This window comes from Athene noctua, chromosome 7 (assembly GCF_965140245.1).
Source record: "Athene noctua chromosome 7, bAthNoc1.hap1.1, whole genome shotgun sequence".
Taxonomy (NCBI): Eukaryota; Metazoa; Chordata; class Aves; order Strigiformes; family Strigidae; genus Athene; species Athene noctua.
This window is the reverse complement of record NC_134043.1, coordinates 23532225-23554130: the sequence shown is the minus strand read 5'-3', so window position 1 is coordinate 23554130 and position 21906 is coordinate 23532225. Positions and strand designations below refer to the sequence as shown.

Sequence of the window (21906 nt, the reverse complement as noted above, 5' to 3'; positions counted from 1 at the left end):
CTCCCGGCCCAGCCTCACGCAGCGGCGACGGGGCGGAGGAGAGGGCGGCTCCGAGGGAGCGGGGCGGGGGAGAGGGGGGTGCCCGGAGCAGCCCGTCCCCGCTGGGCAGGGTCACAGGCCCTGAGGCGGCGGCCGGGAGGAGGCGGCGCTGGGGTCCCCGAGGAGCTCAGCCCCGGACAGGTACGGTGGTGTTACTCACGGGGGCGGGTGCCGCCGCCTTCCCGGCCGGCGGCTGCGGGGGCTCACCAGCCCCTGGGGCGGGAAGCCGTGCGGGGACCGGAGGCAGCGGCCTCCCGCGGCGGCGGGTGTGAGGGAGGGGGCGGGCGGACGGCCGGGGCGCCGCGGGCGGCGTGTGCGCTCCCGCGGTGAGGCCGAGCGGTGCCGGCGCAGCCGTGTGGGCAGGCTGCGGCGGGCGGGGGAGCTGGGAGGCTGGCCGGTTCGGGGCAGGCGGCGCCGGGCTGCCGCTTCCCCTCGCCGTAGCCTGCGGCCGGGCCAGGCGGGCCGAGGCCCGCGGGGGGCGCCTCGATGGCAGCGGGGACGCGGCTCCCGGCGTCGGTTGCCCGCGGGGCTGACACGGGAGGTGGCAGAAACCCACAAAAGCACCGTCTCTATTGGTGCGGCTCCCGGCCGGCGTGAGGGCAGAGCCTGCCTCGGGGGCGTTAAACCGTGATTTAAGAGCCGGTGTCTCCTTCGGCGCGCACCTTGTGTCCGCTTGGGGCGGGGCGGGGCACTGCGGCCCCTCCAGCCCGCCGCGCCCTGCGCGGTGGCACAACGTGCGGGTGAGAAAAACGAGGGAAGGGATAGTTTTGTTTCAGCTATCGGGAAAAAGAGAAACAAAAAAAAAATCCAGAGGGAAAAATAGGGCTTCTGTCTTTAACAGATATAGCCCCGATCGGCCAGCAGCGAACACCATACAGGTCCGTATTGGTTAAAAAGTACTTGGACCGTATGTCACACTAAATCACTTTACCGGCTGTTAGGATACTGATGCAACAGGTGAGGTACCAAACAATGGTATTTAATCGTTTCTTGTCCTACTCAGGTAGAACTATCCAGAACATTAACAAAAAAGGTAGTTAAGAGTGATTATAAGTATTTTTTATAAACTTGCTGCAGTGTAGATATTGAATCTTGTAATTCAAAATTGTATATAATACAGTACAGTAGTGGGTCTGGCCCTACCTCTATCATTTGCTTCTTTTATTGTGGATACTTGTATTTGCCCCATAAATTTATCTTATTAAATCAACTCTTAAATATTGCTTGGTTTCCTTTAAACATGCCTTGTACCTGTGACTTGTCCATGACTTGACAGTGGCAATGGATATCCAATGGCCTCTGCTACAGCATGAATCATTTTGCTGTTCTGATCACATTGATCTGCTCAGTGCTTTGCTGAATTGCTCGGAACCTCCTATTAAATGAAGGTACCAGAATGAATTAAGGGCTTTGTTTTTTTCTTTGTTTGATGTTGCATTGAAATACAGAAAACATTGATTCAGTCTGTCTCTAGAGGCAATTTTCTGACAGGTACAGTACCTGCACCAATAATATGTAAGAATGAAGCAGTAGTTCAGGATCAGAGTGCTTCATCTGGTTTGTAGCCAGACTATACCTGCATCTTGTGCTGAAAAATAAGTGGCTTGTTCTGCTCTGGCCAGGGAGCAATGGCTAACGAGGTGAACCAACAGCTTGTCTGTCTCTGCAAGTCTTCTACAAATACAGGTTACTGACAGTTTTTGCTTTATTGCTGCTTGTAGGCCACCCCTAGAAGCATCAGAAAGTAGCACATGCTACTCCAGTTTGGGAGTCCTACTTATGACTTACTGTGCTTATAACCATTTTATAATGATCTCAGTTGTGAGCCAGCACCAGTTTAAAACAGTGCCTACAAGCAGTAAGCTGGGTATTTCTAAGTTGTTGCAATTTCTGGTGATGGCTCTGGATTGGTTTTATCTTTTATGCCTGTATGTTACTGTCTTGATATCTGATGTTTCAACTTACAGGGAGGCCTTAAAAAATGGCCTACTGCCCAAAGTTATCTTTGGACAGCAGTCCCCAGCCAGATGTGACAAAGGCTGCTAGAGGCTTTTAAATATAGCATTACACTTTGTAAGCTAGTGCCCACTTTCAATAATATGAACAGTGAGCACTTTTCTCAGGGAAAATCATGCAGGATGAGAAGTCACAGAACTGTGGGTAAAGAATTACAGATAATTATTTAAATGCTGCATTCAGGGAAGAACAAACTCTCTCTGTTTACCTGAAGGCCTTTTCTAGGTCTTGTTTAAACTACTGATCAGGTACTGGTCCATGTAAACATGTTCTCTTAAAATATTAGAGAATATTTTGAATTCCCTTTTTCTCTCCTCTCCCTTCCCTATCCCTTTTTAAAACTTTACTGTGATCTGATCCAGCGTGACACTGGCTAGAGTTCTGATGTGCCAATTTCTGTAAATTCTCATGCAAACCAAAAGGAGAAATGTATTGTTTTTGTAATTTGGCATTTTTTCTACATTTCTAGCATTTAGTTTTGACCTAAGCAATTACCTTTTTTTTTTTTTTTTTTCAATTTAAGGTTTAATAAGATAATTGGAAGCATAGCATTCTTGCAGGGTGTGCCATAGAAAGACTTCTTGGTTTGTAAAGCTGATACTATAAATAACCCCTTAGTGGAAGTCACTGTTCTTGGTTGCCGCATGTACTGGTAGTTTTTTTTGTTTCCTCCCTTTCCTTCAAAATAGGTGCATCATCGATTAAGAAGAAGACTTAAGTTGCAAGGTATGGATATCCATAGAATATCTCTTTCTTTTCTTTCAGTGGTTTATATGCTTTGCTGTGATGCCTGCACAGTCCTCTGGTCCATCTATCCATGTCTCTTCAGCTTGTGTACTTACTCTGCCCGAAGGCTTCTTGTTGTTCTTAGTTTTTTGTCAGTAAGTTCAGCTGCTTTTGCTATGCTAGAAAATTCTCAGCGATACATTGGTTTGATGTGGCTTTGGTCTCTTTTCTGCAGGAGTAGAAATAAAAAGATACAAAAATGACAGCAAAGTTGGTCAAAAATATGGATTGGCTTCTGTACGAGTTACTAAAATTGTAGTAGAGTCAACAACAACATACAGATGAGTTTATTTGTTTTTATCCAGTGATAATTAAACTTTGGGATTTGTGAGTTTTTGCCATGTACAACTTTGTGACTCAAGATCAGAAGGCAGTTGGGAGAAATTTTATGATTATCATGGATGGCCTTTTCTTCCGTAGGAAAAATATACTACATAGCTACTGAGCACTCACTTTATGTGGGAACAGGAACAGCAAACTGTCACCATCAGGCCGCTTACCTGTTGGCCATTGTCAGAGGTGGGATGCTCAGTCGAGTGGATCTGTGGTCTAGTCCAGGATGGCTATTTTTGTGTTGTTCCTCCTTGCTAAGCTGGAATCAGCCAGGAGCTGTCTTGTAAGCTGGCTGGCAGTGATATGCTACTGAGCTCTGTGACATTAACTGTTGGTCCCTTCCACTTCAGGAAACCAATATCCTGCAAAAATTGATTTTAATCAACTTAGCAGTTGCTTTATTTCATATGCTCCTGGGAAAAGTATTTGACTTGTCTGTCCCTTCCTCCCCTATCCCCTGAAGACACTGAGACTGAGACATAAGAGGACATAAATAGCACTGTATATCAATGACGAGGGGGCTCTATATTGTTCTGAGATAGTCAGGTAAACAGCAGCAAGGACACCTGCTTGTTAAAAACTCAGTTCTCTGCCTCCTTGGATCTCTGGGGCAGATACAGCTCTGAAAAGTTGCTGCTTGCTAACAAACATTTTGCAGAGCTAGAAAATTAAGGAGGAAAGGGCTCTGTCTTCAAGTCTGGAAAATGCAAACTGCAGTTCCCTCACCCCTGTACAGTGACAGTATCAAACCCTGGCTGCAGATTAAGGCCGATTTCTGTGATGGTCTCTCAGGGTAAGGAGCTTTTTTTAAAGTGTTTTTCTCACAAGGATTGTGGTTAGGACTCCAGCAAGGCTTATGAGGTTATAAGAGGTGTATAGAATTAATTATGAAGCCACGGTCTGGGAAGACAAATTGACATTTAAGGATGTCCGAGGACTGGAATAAAAACTGAGGTGGCTGCTTCCACAGCCACCACAGGGAGACACGCTGCTGGCCTTCTGCTTGTCACACGCGGGCATCTTGTCTGGCAAGGCGACCAAAGCACGTCCACGTGCCACCTCTGGCTCAGAGCACTGGCTGCCGTTGCCTGGTTGTTTCGTCGCAGTTTGTTCTCCTGGGTTTTGCAAACCAGCTGCTGACACTCTCACCTACTCTCTGCTGGGACAAGTTATTTCAGCCATTTGTGGGTAAGCAGCTTTCTGTCTCTGTGTAGTCTATTGTGTTTGCCGCACACCACTGCAGTGAGTTAGTTAGCGTTGTAACCTGGCTGCATGCTTTGAATGGGGATGGGTTTTTGTGCCACTTTCAGAAGCTTCCCTTCCCCTTATGTGCCCATTCCTGACATCTGTGTCTGAGCACCCTGCTCCGTCTCTTCTTCCATGTACAACTTCTGCACAGTAGTTACTGAAACTATGCTGTGGTGGTCCCTTCTCTCATTAGGTATGTCTCCTGTGCTGTGACAGTTAAACACAGGTGAAGGTATTGCAGTTTACTATTTATGTACCTTAGGCTACACTGTGCATGTTTATTATATATATACACACACTACATATGCCTCTCAAATATAGTACATGTATACATATATACTATACACATACACTGTGTAGTACTCTACTACTGTGTACATAGTATGTAGTACATCCAGTACTGTATGTGTATAGCATATATGAGCATATATAAAACCTAATATACTACATTGGTACTGTACTTCCTGTGATCAGCTACTTAACTGTTCTCCTAGTCCATATTTTGTCATCTTGTAGACAGATGTTTGTGGGTGTAGTTATGTAAATAACTGTTTAATAAAAGCAGGTTCAGTCCACATCTTTGACGTGCTCTGAAAGATGTAGCAGCATCTTCTGGGTCTAGTTCTAGAAGTCTCTTGGTGGCAACACCACCAGTCTAGCAAGTATCCAGCTAACCCTTATCTTTAGGCTTTGCTGAATCAAAAGGTCTTTATTTTAAGCAAAGGTGAGTGAAGCACCCTCTGAGGGCTAACATCTTAAAAATGGAGACAAACCACAGGTTTTCTGTTGTTTTTTCCCCTGCATCTTTTGGCTTTTGGGTTTTTTTGTGTAGTTAAAGCTGTACCCTGCAATTATCAGACTTCCACAGCTAAACACAGATAGGCGGTGAAGTACTTGACTAATTTGGGGGGCAGCATCCACCCCCGCCTAGTCGCAGAAACACGGGTCTGGCAGGGGAGCTCTCCGGAGGCTGCCTACACCGAAAGTCTGGAGGGAGAGGGTGGCTCTGCCCCACCCGCGGGAGCTGACACTTGGTGCTCTGCCAGACCCCGCGCCTGGCTCTACCGACGCTGCGAACTGCAGAGAGCAGAGACAGGCCAGTGTCACAAGGGGTGTTACCTCCTGCGGCTGCCTTATCCGGCCCTCCGCAGCCGGGAGGGCGCCGGGAGTTAATAAATACTGAGAATGAGACAAATTGTTAAAGCTTGCAACTTTCAGCTTACTCTTCTAGTGAACTTAGCTATGGCTACTTCTGTTAATTGTGATAAAAAAATCACTATTACCAAAGCAATGTTTAATTAAAAAAAATTTTATTTCACGCTTCTATACAAATATCCACAGGTAATTTCTAATTGTGAAATGATGTAGCATTGCTACCTGGTGTAAAAAAATGTTTGAGAGAAAAGTATACCAGTGACATGACTGACTTTTCAAGAACTTCCAGTTTAACACTGCTAAGACATCATGTTCTTAGGGAGGGCCACAATCTTCTTTTAAATGCAAGGCTATTTGTCAGGCTTCTTAGCCCCTGATTAGCCCGGCTTCTGATGCTGTTGAGCCTTCCAGCAAATAAGCTCAGAAACTGGGTAACACCTAAAGACACGTGTAAGTGTTCATAAAATGATGGTCACCACATACTGAGATTATTTAGTGGCAGGAAGAAGAGTCTATTAAATTAATGCACTTTCTGTAATGGTAACTTTTTAGGTGACCACACCTTCCAAGAAGGTATGTTCAAAGTTAGTAGTAGAAACCAGACACTTGACAACTGCCCTCCTAGCAGGTTTTTACCCTATGAGGGGAAAAAGTACCAAGAGGTTTTTGCATAGTTCAAATTGCTAGCAATTAACATGCATGCTTCTTGAGCAGAATTTTGTTTCACATGAAATAAACAGTTGTGAACTAAATCTTTGTTCTTAACATAGTACCAACACTTTGGAACATGGGTAAAAAAAGTAAACTCTTTAAATAGTTTTATCAGTTATGTTACACAATAACTAGATTACTGATAAACACAACATTGTGGTTCTACTTTTATCAACATTCAGGCATTCAAGAAGAGGATTCAGTAGTCTCAGCATGGATCAGCTCAGATCCCCAGAGTTAAGGTAGGTTAGGCATTCACAGCCTCCTTCAAGTGCTGGGTAACAGTTGCAGTAGTCAGTGCCTTTTGCCAAACAGGAAGTCCTTACGAAGCTGGAAGGCTGTTTGCAGAGAACCTCTTGTTTTCTTACAGTAAGTGTAAAACTATGGAAAATCCCTATTTCTGCTTGGTGTCCAAATGGTTAGTCTGAAGTAATATACAAATCATGTTACAAGACCTGATGATTCTTGTTGCATAAAGTTATAAGTATCAGGGGGAAAAAAGCCCCCATACACACCACTGGAATAAATATTTACAATTTTAGAAAGCATTGGCATCTTCAGTGACATTAAAAATGCAGTGAAAGAAAGCCTCAGGTCTCATAATCTGAAGTTCAAAAACACAGTGGATTGAAAGTTCAGTTAAGTCTTTGGCCTAAGTTAGTCAAAGACAATGATTTATAACAAAAATAAATATAAAAATGACTAAAATATATATATACAAAAAGTACATCTAATATTCAAACCTCTCTTTTAAAAAAAACCTGTGTATATTTGTTGTGAGCAAGAATCACACAATCTGATCTTAAAAGAATGAGCAACATGACCTATTGCACATGTAATTTAAAGTGGTGCTTTTTGTTAAGCCCTAACTACTGCAGCAGGCAAGGTTTACGACTAGAGTAGATTTGCAAATCTTCAGATTATATTTGAATGGTGTTAAGGCCACTGTGTGTTGATAATGGACTATGCATTGAAGGAACGATAGAGAACCTGTTTTGACCTTAACCATGCATTCCTTGCATGCCTAGGAAGAAGGTCAGGGTCCCAGGGAAAAGTCTGCTGTAGTGGGTTTGTGTATTTTGCAGAAAAGACCCCAGATCAGTACAGTATCTTCTGAAGTGTGAGTCAGATTTGAGGGGAAAAGAGGCAGTTTGGAAATTAAATAATGCAAATAAAGTCTGTTGAAGCAATTTTAACTGTGCAAACAAAAGCCTCAATATAAGTAATAATATCTACAATCAAATGGTGAATGTCCATAGTGTTCATAGGTCTAACTCCATCAGTATTCCATTAATGAAAACCTTAAACCTCTCTGAACTTTGTGGATGAAAAGAATTTTCCCTAAGAATAACTTTCATTTTCATTCCATTTTGTGAACCACTGTTTTGTCTCAAGGTCTTTGCATTTCCCATCTTTGATCTGTCGCTCTTCTTTTCGAATTCTTACAGCATGATATCGGGGGACACTGTCTTCGTACCTAGATCGCTGGAAGAACCCACACTGGGGCAGAGAAGAAAAAGAATAGTTTAGGTTTAAGTTGCTGCCAAACAACTACAGTTATAAAGCAATAAATTCTTCCTTTGCACAGATACACAGGTAAGAAAATGGAAAACAAAAATATGTAGGCCAAAACCATAGCATATGTAGCTGTAAAAATGTGGGCCAGCAGGTCTACATTAGTTGTTCCAGCAGCAGTTGAAGATAAACGGCACAGTCTGACAATCTGGTAATTGTAATACCTCTGCTAACTTTCTAAATTTGGTTTACAGTCTTTAAGACTATTAAAGTCTTCTTTCAAAGCTATTCTTTTATATAATGAGAGAATTTAATGCTACACAAAGAAGTACATACAGTTCAGGAAAGCTTGCTTCTCCTGAATCAAAGGTAGGTATGTACTTCAGTATCTTCCTGTATGGTGACATGATTTACCTTTAAAGCTCTACAGAAGGATTTCCAGGGCCTTTACAAAGGCTAGTAACGAAAGTTATTACTGTAACAAAGACCTGAGACCTGAGACCTTGTTTTTCAAAGCACCATCTCAACTACAGTCACCTGAGCTAACTCCACAGTATTAGAACATGAGTCTTGCTTAGTTTACCATAGGATAAAAACCAGACATAACTTGAAAGCTTTGTAATGTACCACAACACAAGTCTCCCTAGATTAAATCTTTTACAGCTTATTTATGCCCTGCAATTTTTTATTCAAAACTGCTTTAAAAACTGCCTTTAAATATTAAGGAATGGTCTGAAATTAATTTTCAAACCAAAATGGAATTATGGCCACAGAATTACAAAGATGATGATTGGTAGACACTCAGATTTACATGCTTATGGGTCACTGATGTCAGGATTAAGGTTAAGAGACATTGTGCCATCCAGCTGTCATTAGACACTGCTAGAAAAAAAAAAATAGAAGCAGCAAGGTTTTGTTCATAGTATTTGCACTGGTGGGTCTTTTGTTTTTGTTTGGTTAGGGGTTCTTTTGAATAACATTAGAACTTACATGGAACTGAATTTAGAAAATAAATTGCATCAAGGTACAGGCCAAATCTTTGGCCATCACTTAGTTAAGATTTCATTAAACACTGTTTTGACATATTTCAGTTAAGAATTCCTCCCCACCCCCTGCTCCCAAGCACTGTTTATTAATACAATGTACATGCGACATGTAATATCTTGAGTAAAGGTTGCTGGAAGCATAAATCATCACGCATCTAGTAGCTTCAGCAGAGGAAATTGTGTTCCTAGAAAAGTATACCTTAGAATTGAAGGAAAACAGATGTTTCCAGAGCAATTAAGTTCTCATGAAAACCCCTTTCATCATTATAAGTAATTTATCTTTTAGCATGCACTAAAAGTTAGTACAGCAAGTTTATCATCCACATGGTCTTAGCTTTAAATCTTAATTCTGCAGTGCTGATTACCATCTCTCAGTCTTAAAAACTTATTTGTACTGTTAAAACATAAATTTAAAAAAACAAACCAAAACTAGAAGCCACTGCAGCAGGTCAGTGTGTTTTCTAAGGAAATAAATAAGCTTTTTAGACCAAGGGAAAACCTGTGTGTGTTGATGTGCACCAAAAGCTGAAATATCGACAGAATGAGCAAGCAAGTATGATAGTTTGAAATCCAAAGTTAATAGAACATATGCAGTAAAAGCTTCAGTTAGCCACCGCAACCACAGCATGTGCCACAGCTAAAAATTAAAAAAGTATCATCAATTACCAATTACAGAAGTAGATCAATACTATGCATCAGAAGTAAGCCTCTCTTTATCAGATGGCTGAGCATGGATCTCAGCCTTGTGATATGTGGCATCATAATGATCTTTCTTATTTCTCTTGAAGAAACCACACTACAAGGAAGCAAGGTATTTAGTCAATTTTTATGGACTAGAAGTCATCAAACATTAAAACTGACTTAAATTAACTCTGTGAACTATCTTCCCATTAGCCCTTCACAGGAAGAAAAAAATACACGAGAACTCAGCTGTTTCTAGATCTGAGAACTCTTGGACTAACTTGATCTGAAAAATAATACAATAACCTGAGGTAAAGAGTATTATTTTAGAGGCATTTTGTTACATTTGTAATGTATCTGTTGTGGTTTTAAGAAAAGCTTCTATAAAGTATGTCTATAGCAACTAAAGCTGGCTGTGAAGAGCAGAAAGATGTCTGTACAGAAACCCAAGTGTGGACTAGTCCACAGGATAGACAAAAACACAGGGTAGAACAAAAATGAGTACTGCTTTTGACCTGTACAACACAAGCATTGGTCTTAAATGCAACTGTCTCTGAAGTGCCATGTTTATCCTTCATAAGATGCACAGTGTTTGTCATTAAAAGAAGCAATTTATGCTGTGTGTGCATATGTGAAAAATGTATGTATTTTCATGTGCATTAAAACAGTAGTAGTTATAACCTAACAGCCCACCCAAAGTATTACTTCATCAAGAAGATTTGCAGCAGGGGCCAGGCATTTATTAGTTAATAAGGAACTTGGAACTATCCCACGAGAAATAACTGAGTGAATTAGCTACTCCACAAAGCTAATGGCTGCCCTTCCTCCAGAAAAAACTGACAGACAGGATGTTCTTCACATCTTTTCTTAATAACCTTGTGTTATCCCGTAACAGCAAATACTAACTGCCTCTCCCTGTAAAAACTGAGCATAAAAAGATTGCCTTGTTATGCTTGGAACCACTATTAGTTGTAAAAATGCCAAAGGTGTAGTTAGAAAAATAGGTAACTTGATTTTTCTTTTGCAAATTATTGACCTTTTGTTATACACACTTATTTACTCCTTTAGGGTTTCCAAGATAAAAAACCAATACTACAGAAATTCACCAACACTCAGCCATGTATTATTTCTGTACCTTTTGGTTATTTTCATCTACTACCAGTTTAATGATGTTTTTAATGTTCTCAGAACAAAGCCCTGCTAAAAACATTTGTAAATAGTTCACCTCACTGCAAAAGCCTCAATCAGCTGTATCTGTCCGTATCAAAGTAACTGTGGTCTCTGAACATGTGTCTCACATTTTGCCCAGAGCTCACAATACTTCCTTTTGAGTATGCTGAAACAGAAAAATTTCATAACAAGTATTCCTGTGTAACCATCTTCATTCCAAATGTTGCAAAACTGAGAAACTGATAAAGGTAATGTATGGTTTGGGTAGTTTTGCTCTATTTTGAGTCCCAAATACAAACCAAAATACTTAATCATTTTTGCCCAAATAGTTGGCTGTCTTGTCAGCTGTAGACGAGGAAATGTAAAATAACCAGAGGAATAAAAACTCACCTTCCATAGTAAGAATACCAACAGTGCAAGCATCAGTATTCCAGCAAAAATAGCCACTGCAATGATCCACCAAGGTACTCCTGTATAAAGTGCTACTGGTTTTGCAGGAAAGACAGTAACACGGACCTAAGGAGCAAAAATATGTGAAGATGGAAAGAGCATTTCAGAAGTATCCATGTTAAATATAAAGCTGCAATTTATACAGTCTTCTCTAACAGGATGTCTTCTCTCATCTACAAAATGTTTCTGAAGAAAGTGTTCCTACCGGTATTTCAATAAGGTAGTGAATTTTTCCAACTTCACTGAAAGATAAAAGTGATCAGTAATTCAAAACTCAGTTAAAAAGCTAAACTTTTAGCTACTTTTCTTTTAAAACAGTTCGGGGTGGGTTTTTTTTAGTCTTTGAGATAAGCTGGAAACATCACAACCACACACGGTTAGCATTAGACATTGAACCTACCTGAGCAACTTCATTTGTGAGTTTAACATTCTTAGCTGCAGCAGGAACACTGATTGAAGCCCTAACGAGAATGTCCAGGTAGTTCATTTTGGAGTATTCCTGTTCCAAAATAAAATACAGACCTGAGGCACAGAACAGGAAAGAACTCTGACCTTCGGTAAAGACAGGTAGAGGACTTACTTCTAAGAAAGTACTGTTCCACAGTCTGGAACGCAGCACAATGGATGCCTTGCTGTCTAAACCCTTCAGGGGACATTTTATGTCCACACAGCGTGCATTCACATTGCAGTCCTGAAATTAAAAATTTCTAAGTGTAAATAAAAATTGGATTATATGCATCATATTTATGTGCAAGTATCAAAATCTGTTTGTACTGACAGCAATACAAAGATAACAAAGATGCTATTATCTACTTATTTTAACGTAGATAACTATGCAGAAATTCTTTCCTATTTCTCTCTCAGCAGTAGATAATCAGAATGGTCAAATTTTAAAAGCATCGATACTTGGATTTAAGAAAAAAACAAAACAAAGAGATACCATCTTTCACTCTGCCAAACTTGGAGGCGGAGGCGTATCTGACAAGACAAGTTGGTGTAACATGCTTACCAAGGTCTTATATTTTCTTTCTGAGAATAAAGAAAACGTCTTGCTGTCTGTAATCTGCTTCTCTGCAACCTCACGTTTCCTTCTTGAGTTATGGGATTCCTAAAAAGAGAGAATTAAAAAAAAAAAAGTAAGAAGTGTTCTAGTAGTTTTGCATAAGAATCTCTTCATTCTAATCCCATACAAACTTGCTTGAGCAATTCTTATTTGTTGTACCTAAGTAAGTTTAAGTGCAAGTCCTTTCTCTTGAAAAAAGTACATAGAATTCCCCCAGGCTGGAGAAATGTTTCTTGTTTATTGTTTTCTGTGTAAGAACTAGATCAGATATCAATAATGCTGATTAAATTTGTTAAAACTATCAGCAGTTTCATCCTGTAAAAGCATATGTCAACAGGGCCCATTACAAAAACAGTCACCATGAGTTAGCATCTGTCCTTTAGCATACTATCCTCATTAGCTGTTATGAAGTCTCCTAATAAGCTTAACCTTTGATAGTTCATGTATTGTGCCTGTGAGCTGCTTAAGATAAAAAAAATCCCAGGGGCAAGTTCTTATGTCCTACTATCACATGCTGCAGTGCCTTCACGTTGTACCAATTCATGGACAGAAGGCAGGGTAACGTACCGCAACATGCAAACTATTGATTTCATTCTCGGGTTGACAGGAGACTTTTTCCAAGCCTTTGGAATCTATTTTCATCAAATAAAGCAGCCATTTGCCATTACTGATTTCTTTTGGCCACTGGATGTCCAGGGAAGCAGTACCAAATGTTTTCAGTGGTCTTCCCAAGTTAGTTACCTGTTAAAACAAACATTTTTTTAAACTGTGAAATGCTTTTTAAAGGTATTTTCTTCTCGATCAAAAGTGTTACCGTCCTGGGCAAGTTTTAAGTGTGCAGCTAACAGGAAATTTAAAAGCAAATGAAAGACAGTCAAAACAGTATCAAGGCAAAGCATATACTGAATCTGGCACATTTGGATAGCAAGTAAATAGAGAGTTTAAATATACAATGATTAAAATTCTCTAACATGAACTTTAAGCTGTTGATTTTTAGAAATCTATCTTCATGTGAAACAACAACTCCAGTTTAGAGTTAACAAATCATTCAGTTACATAACCGAGGCAAACTGCAAGGTTATGAGAAACTCTGACATGGAAAGATAACCAGCTCTTACTCTCCTAAGTCTGGAAGTTGTTTCCCAACTTATTTTTTTCTTTCTTAGTGTTATTCTTCATGATAGCAAGTTCCAAACCAGATATTCTAACTGCTTCTACTTTAATATATGCTTGCAGGTACAGGAGGAAGTAAAGAATTGACACTGATGGATTAAACATAGTTTAATCCTGATAAACTATTCTGTACCAAGACAGCAGGGCTTGCATTAACCGTGTAGAAAAACAATTCTCTTGCTGATACAGTTTTTACAGAACCAAAATCGCCTCCGTCGGCCTTCTCCTTGATTTGTCAATTAGGCAGAAGACCAACAGAGGGAAATAGACTTACACGTTCATAGTAGCTCCCACAGCATTTTCTTGTGCCTGTTCAATCCTGCATGCAGGAAGTACACATACCTGCTGTCTGGGTGCACCAGCTAACACCTTGGCCTGCCACATTTAGGGTTCTGGGTTTAAGTTTGTTCCCTGCCTCCATAGGGTGTTATGCTGTACAACTGAATGTGCAGCAACTGCTCTCAAATAAAAAGTGGCCTTAGGCCACTTCCTCAGAATACAATGAAGGCCTAAAGAAGCTCTAGTCTGCAGTCAGACTGCATGTTCTGATGAGGAAAGAGGATTTTGGGACAAGAAAAGCCAATTTTAAATCCAGCCATTTTTCAAAGTATTCATATACATAAAGAGAGAAGCGGTTCATTAGATTAAAAGCAGTTTTTCACATTAATCTGAATTACTCACTCTGAATTCATACTCTATGAGGTTTCCAATATTATCTTCAGATTTCATAGCACTCTCACCAACGATGTTACCTCCAAAATACACCTGAGAAGGCTTAGCAACTCTGTTCAGGTGGGGGTGGGGAAGGAGAATAATCACATTTTAATGAAGCCTGCAGCAAAACTGTTGTCCCCAGCCCCCCCATTTGTTGTGCTATCAACACTTACCCAGTGAGTGATAAAAGCAATTCAAGAACCACTTTAGCACTAGCTGTAATTGGAGTCGAATTAACTTGAGTGCTTGTTCTACAATGAAAAGAAAACAATGCTGTTTATTGTACAAATTGAGCAGTCTTTACTATGAAATTGCTTTTGTGAATCGAACAAATTAATTCAAAATGTTCCAACTGTATATAAAAACACACTCAAAGAAAACTTACGTTTCTAACTTCAGATTAATGTCCAAGTCTGTTGTATCAACATTAACTTTAGTGGTACTTAAGATCAAATAAAAGGTTACCTAGACAAGAAAGTACATTCATTAAATACATAAACATTTTATAAACTGTATTAACATATACAATATTATAGAAATACACCATCAAGTTCTAGAGTTAAAGAGACAGATCCAAATCAAATTTCCTGTTACGACACACAGAAATTTTGCATGACTGCAGTCAAGAATCAGATTTTATAACTTGAGTAAAATAGATGCAACTTACATTGGAATTTCTTTTGAAAGGATTTCCAAGTTCACACTCTGCTTGAGAGCCATTCTGGTTAGCACCACATGTTAGCTGTTTTTCCTGATTAAACAGAACGCATTTAGAAGTAAAAATATGCTAAAAATATTTTAAAATTTGAGTATTTTTTCTCTTAAAAATACTTACAGGATAACCCCTCATCTCCCTGAATGCAGAGTATGTCAGACTGTCTGGAAAAGTTGCAATTAGTTTAGCTTCATATGCATCTTCACCATCTTTTTGTGGATTTTTTGCATCAGATGGACTGTTTGTCACTGTTATTTCCAGGGCAATATCCTTCTGGTCTTTCAGAACAAGCACTGGCATGCCATTTTCACTACACAAACAAGAGTATACAGGGTTGTGTGCATCAGGAAAACAAATGTGTATGGAAATTTGCTTCTTACTATGGTTTACCCAAATATAATTCCCTCCATTAGGGAAAAATTACTGTAAGACCATAAACACATGACTGGTCCTAGGTTTTTTTGCAGAGCAGTGTTTCATCTCAGAGTGGCCAGCAGTTAACAGGATAGAACAGGCTGATCTACCCCTCAAAGTAATCAAGCGTTTATAGTATTTCTGAACCAGCACTTGCATCTGGCTTATGTTTACTAGTGATGAACTTTCTCTTGAGTAGATTTACCAACTTACTTTCTTGTAAAACAGACATGGTTCTGACTTCCGAGTCAGGCGCTGACTGTTGACAGTAAATAAACATGATTCCTTTTGTTTGTTTTACACCACTTTTCTGATTTCACTGGCCCTCCTGGGCTACTAGACTACAGTATATCATGTTGCCATACTCACAATCAAATTTCATCTCAAAAATAGTTAACAGTATCACCCCCAAAAAACTACTGCCAAGCTGCTTCAGAATCTCATTTCTTTAAGGGTTAGAAACTTTTTCTAACTTTTAGCCCACACCTGCACTGTTGTGGCCATTTTGTATTCACCTGACCAGCTCTTCTTCTAAAGCTCATCCCCACTCCCCCACTTTCCTCATCCTTACAGATCAGCACTACTACACAGGGCTCTGTTTGCCAGACTTAACAGAACAAAGCTGCTCTATCTCCCAAAATCCTCTCCTAAAAGTTCTTTTAAACTTGTTATTTTGAATTTTAGCAATGTATTAATCAAGGCTTACATTGGTAAATAAGTAAACCTGTCTTCATTTCCTTCTCTAGTGCAAAACCGGTACTGAAGTTTCAGATTGCTGTGACATTCATTGTCTTCTCCACAGCCTTCTTTTAAAAACTCCACCTAAATAAAACCAAAGCACTTTTACTGCATGCCACGTGATGCTAACTTAAGATTTCTGATGTGCAACACATAAAGCACTCAAACAGGGAACTCAGAGATGCTTTCCTGGTAAAGCAAGGCTTTAAGTTGACTTACTGCCTGTCAAGAGTTTTTCTTCGTGAGAGATAGCCCTTGATGCTGATAATTTAGAACTCTAAATAAGACTATGAGGCAGAGGTAGATAGTTCTAAGCGAGAGGTACACTTCTAATGAGGAAAAACATGTTAAGTCTGGTTCTTCAACAATGTTGAGGAAATGAGATCTTTTACCCAAAATATTCCCTCTCTTTTACATCACTGCTGCAGAGCTCAAATGCTGTTACAGCAGCCTAGCCATGGAAGAATTAGACCGCACATTATTTTGTGATGTGAGACAAGTGTTCACAGCAGGAGATGATGGATTTCCATTTTTAATCAAAAGTACATTTCCTCCTAAGCTTATTGGAGAGAAAAAAACCTAGCAGCTATACCATCTTCATTTTTATTACAAAATGTTACAAACTATGTCCTGTGTTTCTTTTGCAACAAGTTCATAACAAAAAATATGAACCAGTTGCTAGAAGACCAGTGCCACCCCAGTTATTTCCTTCAGTCATAATTTAGTTTTCTACAGTCCTTAAAATTCAGTGATTTATTAAAGTGCAGATTTATGGGAAAATGTGGTATCAAAGGCTTACTTTTGTGGTCTTTGTTTCAGATTCATTTGAATTTAGAATTGGTATAAGATCCGGAAGCGCCTTCTCTTTCCTTGTGGACGGTGAGCTAGACTCCAGGCCAGCAATCTTAACACTGACTGATACGGGAATGGGGCGTAGCTTATCTTTAATTTTTTCCTGTTAAAATATTTTAAGTGGCATAGTTAGTGTACAGTGCAGAGAAGAAGAAACAACACAAAGACTAGGATACACATTTTAGAACAAACCATAAAGCAAAATCTTTTCTACTGCATTTTACAGTATTAAACTATATAGAAACCCATCATTTTCTAAAAACGTGCAAGAACACAAGGAGCCCAGCCCTACTGACTTTTTTTTTTTTTTCTTCCTCTGGCTTCCCAGTCTGATGATTTCTCTCACCATTAATTCCTAGGAACAACAGATGGTAACATAGGCAAATGAAATTCACTTACAACAGTAAAAAAATAATGCACTTTTCCCTATTGCTAAGTTGAAGCTCTTTAACTTCCTGTGGTCAAAAGCAACCTTAGAGGCTGGCTCATTACTGCCGAGCCACAGACAGAAAATTTCTTAAGCTCCTAAAGGAATGCCACTGTTAAGGGCCAGTATAGCAGCGAAGTCAGAGAGCACATACTAAGCTTGCTTGTCCTATCTGTTCATCCTCTCCAAAACCCAGGAGTTAAAATTCTTTCCAAGCTAGTCACACCGTTAAATTCTGTTACTATTACTTCTACTGGAAACAGCTCTCCATTTTTGGCATCTGTTCCCTATTGTTCTAAATTAGTTCAGCTCTATGGACCTCCAGAGCATGTTGCAGTGGCTACAACTTTTATTCGTACTTCATAAGAAAGGCAACAGGAGGAAGCAGCATGTGTGCAGGGAACAGAAAGGTACTACTTAACTATGGTGGTTTTCTAGTTTTAAAGCTTTATATTGCATGTGACTTTAAAGTTGCATACAAAAGTACCATAAGGCTGAAAGAAAAAAGAGCATGCTTTTGTTTGAAATGGATCTAAATGAAGTAAAAATTAAATACTCTGCCTTACCTGCAGTACAAGCTTGGTTGTCACACACTCTTTCGAGTTCTGCCCCCTTAGGGTTGTACTTGCAGTAAACTGATCAGACAGGTGGTCTTTAAACCTCACCCTAGATGGCAGGCCTAACTGCCTCCTCTCATTTTCTGCTTCAAATGTATAGTTGATCTCTGTATGAGGAAATAAAGTAGGTCACTATAAAACAAAACCCTTGCCTTATTAAAGGAAATTGTAATTTCTCCAGGGATGATCTTACAGCACTATTCTAGCAGATGGTTTCAGCCAGTGCTGAGCTTCACAAGCTATTTTCAGTTATTTACAAAACTTTATCTGTCAAGTTTGGCCCTCTCCAGTTGAGGTCCAGATGCATGTATCTAAAGGAAACTTCTAAACCAAATCCTTTTATTCCAAAAGTACCCTGTTACTTTAGCAGCATGCAGAGCTGGCTGGAGGAGCTGTAATTGCTGCTCTGAAGCCAGTAGAGGGCTGAGGTACAAAACTGTAAATGCTCTGACCGCTATTCCCCAATTTCAGTTCTGTCCCTGATAGCCCCTACAGCCAGCAGGATTTTGAGGTCCAGGTACCCTGGCTAATTTTAACATTGAAAGCAAAAGTGTGACTACAGCTTTCTAGTTGTATGCCGAGACATGTTTTGATAGATGATTAAAAGATAGAGTCCAGATCTCTCTATTCACTGAGCCCGTTCAGTGTTGCAAGGATGGGAACAGCATCAGGTGTGCCAGGCCTCCGGAGCATGCAGACGGGCACATGTGAGCTACCTCTGCAAGCTGGAAGCACCTGACCTGATGAAGGACCAGGACCTTATTCAGGCATCCTATGGATTTTACAAGTAACTGAGACACTTAAAACAACACAGGAAAAGGAGGTTTGGGCTTTAAATTCTTATTTTCTCTCAAAAACTACACATCGGAAAACTGTGTGGGAAACAGCAGCATTGTTATGACAAAAAACAGGAGACTTGAGAAACTAATGCTTTACGTTTTAAACTATATTTATGGCACAGCCTTCCAGTCTCCTATTAATACAATGATTTTTTTATTTCAGTTACCGACTTCCACAAAACCATTTTTCATGAATACAGAATACCGTTTTATAGGGTACGTCTCCAATAAGAAATAATGCTTACTAATTATATATAAAATGGACTTTTTAAACTTTTTTCTAAAGCAGCAGTAACCTGGAGAGGCAAAATGGTTTTGGCCTGTATGGCAGGCATTTGCTCACTGGCAGTTACGGTACCTAGAAAGCTTCAGTTCAGTCTGTCATTCACAGAACTGCCTAACACACCAGCATGACTCTAAATACAATAAATTTCAAGAGGAAAATTTTCCACAGTGAGAACAATCAGCCACTTGAATAATCTCCCCAGCGAAGTGGTGGATTCCCCAGCATTGGACACTTCCAAGATTCAGCTGGGCAGGGTGCTGGGACATCTTGTCTAGACTGTGCTTCTGCCAAGAAAGGTTGGACCAGATGATCATTGAGGTCCCTTCCAACCTGGTATTCTATGATTCTGTGTACTCTAAATACAGATAGTGCAATAGCTGATTGACCTTAGTATTGAATAACATTTTAAATTTGACAGTCAGTCTGAGATGAGTCACTATAATTTGAGTACTATTCTTCCATCATACACTCTAAAGAAAAAAGAAAAAACAAACCACGCGACAAACAAATCAAAAATATTTATCTTCAAAACTTACTTATTCTTGGGTTTAAATCTCTGGGGTTTGCAGTATATTGGAAACATGCTTTTACATCCATCCTGTAGAAAGTGCCAAGAACTTAACTTTAATAAGACATGGTACAACAGACTGAAAAGTTTTAACAGTACATTAAGTGATATTACCAGTCTTATGACTGTGGTTTTCATGCTAGAACAGTAATTTACTGCTTACTAAACAGAATTACAAAGCAAGAAAAAATGGTTAGTAAGCAATTAGAAAAAATATTTTCTGGCATTTGCTCTTGCATATCTACTCATGAGAAAGCTGTTCCAGTTCAGATACTTTTAAGTGTTAAAAGTCTTAAGTGTCAGTGTCATTCATTTTCAGAAATGGACATTATGAACAGAACATACTCCACACCTCGTCTTTAGCACAGCAGTCACAGCAAATTCAGGAAGTCAAAATGATCACATGTAGATACATTTGTTTAACTTATGTGACTGACATAACACTTCACTTTAGCATCACCACAGGCTGACCAAGTTTTGCCAACAGAAAACTCACTACACCAAGGCTTCTAATACAATAACTTTTTTCAAAATTACCATATTTCACTAGGGTCCTCAGGGTTCTTCTTCTTTAGATCAATTTTGTCAGGCTGTACTGTAATGCTTCTTTTAATGCTTATCACAGGCCGAGATCTTCATTTGGGAGAAAAATGGGGAATGAAAAGAAGGGGTACAAAAAGAAGGAAAAATTTCTGTTGATTAATGAAATAATCCATCTGAATCCCAGATGCCCTCCATGCCTGCACTGATTCGCAGCAAAGACACCCCAAAAAACAGAGAGTTTGGCTTTAATAACTGTTAGAAACAAAAGAAAACAACTGAAAACTGAGGAAAGCTTAGAAACAAAAGAAAACTACTTAAAGCTAAGCAAAGCAAATCACAAAAAACAACTACAGTGGTATTAAATGCCTGACAGGGAAGCAGGGCACATTAATGTGATGTTGTAGTTGTCATTTTACACACATATAAAAAACAGAAAATTCAAAGTGATTGTTCCTACCCCAGTGGTAATTCAGCCCCTGTGAACAACTGTAGCTACTAAAGTTCATTCATATGAATGTTCACAACAGCTTTAATGTGGAGCCTGGGTGACTGTGGGAAACAACGTTTTCATGTCCTGACTCCTCTGCATGTAGGCTGTAACCATAATTCAGCCCGACAACTTTTCCTTTCTCTTCCTTTTTGGAAGGGACAAGAAAAGACCATTCACATGAACAAATGAATGAGATGACTGCACTCTCATCAAAGCATCTAAGGCTTATTTAAAACAGCCACTAAGCCACCTTCTCCTTTCCTAGCAAAACTCTTTTAACCTGGCCACCCCCTTCACTGTTTGTCACCATAAAGCATTGTTGTTCTCACCTTTGTAAAAGTTTTTGTAGTGCCCTTATCAGCAAATGATTAAAACTCCTTTTGAGTGAGCAGACTTAATAATCTAACCAACTTCCCTTCCACAGGCAATATGAGTTGCGTTTGCTGGGTGCCGTTTCAGTGTATTTAAGAAAACTCCAATTAAGTACACACTCCTTAGAGATGGGATCATCAACAAATTGTGGGAAAGGTCGTTCTGCCTGAAAGGTAGAGTGGTTTTCATACCCAAAACTAAGATAACTCATTTCTGGAGTTTCTGTTCCTCCTCCTTTGGGACCTGACAGCAACAACCAAAGACCTGAACTTGATGCAGCATTCACAGCTCTGATGAGGAGACAGTCCTCTTCCTGCTCATTACTAGTGATTCAACTTAACAGTACATTAAACTGGGAAAAAAGCCGAGGTCTGCAAAAGACCGTGACCTCATCCCTATTTAGAACATGTGCTAAAGAAGTCCGAAAGGATCCTATCTGCAGGGCTTCCTCACAGCTGCTTCATGGACCCCACTGCAGCCTCAGCAGGGCCACATGCCTTCACTGCTTTTGGATCCTCAGCTACAAAAGAGGGGTTTGGTTTTGTTCTGTCTTCAGTAAAGCAGGATTAGATTTATAGAACGGCAGCAGACAAAAGCTGTAGCAAATATATCAGGTTTCCTTTCTTAAAGCCAAAGAATTACTTATCATCCTTAACTCCATCAAAGGACACAGGCATCCAGGTGAGCTACCACAGGGCAAAGCTAAAGTACAGATACACTACACGTGTCAGTGCTCTAGTTCACCCTCTTGCCCTGTACTGATTGTGAGGCAGCTTCTTGGTAAGAAGAGGGAGATAAAGTAACAAACCAATTTATGGAAATTTTTGCCCCCAGAATTTCCAACTTCTAGACAGAAAAATAATCTCCAGGCCAAACAGCTTTTTGTTATGTCTAAGCAGTTTGTTTTTAAAAAATTAAACCAGAACCTTGGTGCAATTAGTTACA

General features: G+C 39.9%; 1 protein-coding gene and 1 long non-coding RNA gene across 13 annotated transcripts in view; one reads left to right on the top strand and one right to left on the bottom strand.

Moving 5' to 3' along the window:
- The first annotated feature begins 74 nt into the window (after positions 1-74).
- Positions 75-21901, top strand: LOC141962807 (uncharacterized). Of its 6 annotated transcripts, XR_012633988.1 has the most exons (7): positions 75-180; positions 2821-4362; positions 6471-6530; positions 7737-7884; positions 9744-9841; positions 16787-16846; positions 21014-21901. It is a non-coding gene; the product is annotated as an uncharacterized LOC141962807 (long non-coding RNA). The 6 variants fall into 6 exon arrangements; XR_012633987.1 differs by lacking the exon at positions 16787-16846; XR_012633989.1 differs by lacking the exons at positions 16787-16846; positions 21014-21901 and adding an exon at positions 11198-11318.
- Positions 5716-21906, bottom strand: part of ITGA6 (integrin subunit alpha 6) — a 44841-nt gene continuing 28650 nt past the window's right edge. For 3 of the 7 annotated variants that reach the window (XM_074911383.1, XM_074911385.1, XM_074911387.1), the window contains 17 exons: positions 20094-20189; positions 19525-19586; positions 17813-17970; positions 16767-16922; positions 15936-16051; positions 14936-15125; positions 14768-14851; positions 14486-14565; positions 14274-14351; positions 14068-14170; positions 12781-12954; positions 12160-12258; positions 11731-11841; positions 11551-11649; positions 11091-11216; positions 9516-9645; positions 7653-7788 (listed from right to left, as the gene is read on the bottom strand). In XM_074911383.1, coding sequence (XP_074767484.1) covers positions 9538-9645; positions 11091-11216; positions 11551-11649; positions 11731-11841; positions 12160-12258; positions 12781-12954; positions 14068-14170; positions 14274-14351; positions 14486-14565; positions 14768-14851; positions 14936-15125; positions 15936-16051; positions 16767-16922; positions 17813-17970; positions 19525-19586; positions 20094-20189 — 1840 coding nt within the window. In that variant the 3' untranslated portion in view covers positions 7653-7788; positions 9516-9537. Of the gene's footprint in view, positions 7789-9515; positions 9646-11090; positions 11217-11550; positions 11650-11730; positions 11842-12159; positions 12259-12780; positions 12955-14067; positions 14171-14273; positions 14352-14485; positions 14566-14767; positions 14852-14935; positions 15126-15935; positions 16052-16766; positions 16923-17812; positions 17971-19524; positions 19587-20093; positions 20190-21906 lie in introns of all 7 variants that reach the window. The other 4 variants (XM_074911388.1, XM_074911382.1, XM_074911384.1 and 1 more) reach the window with 2 other exon arrangements.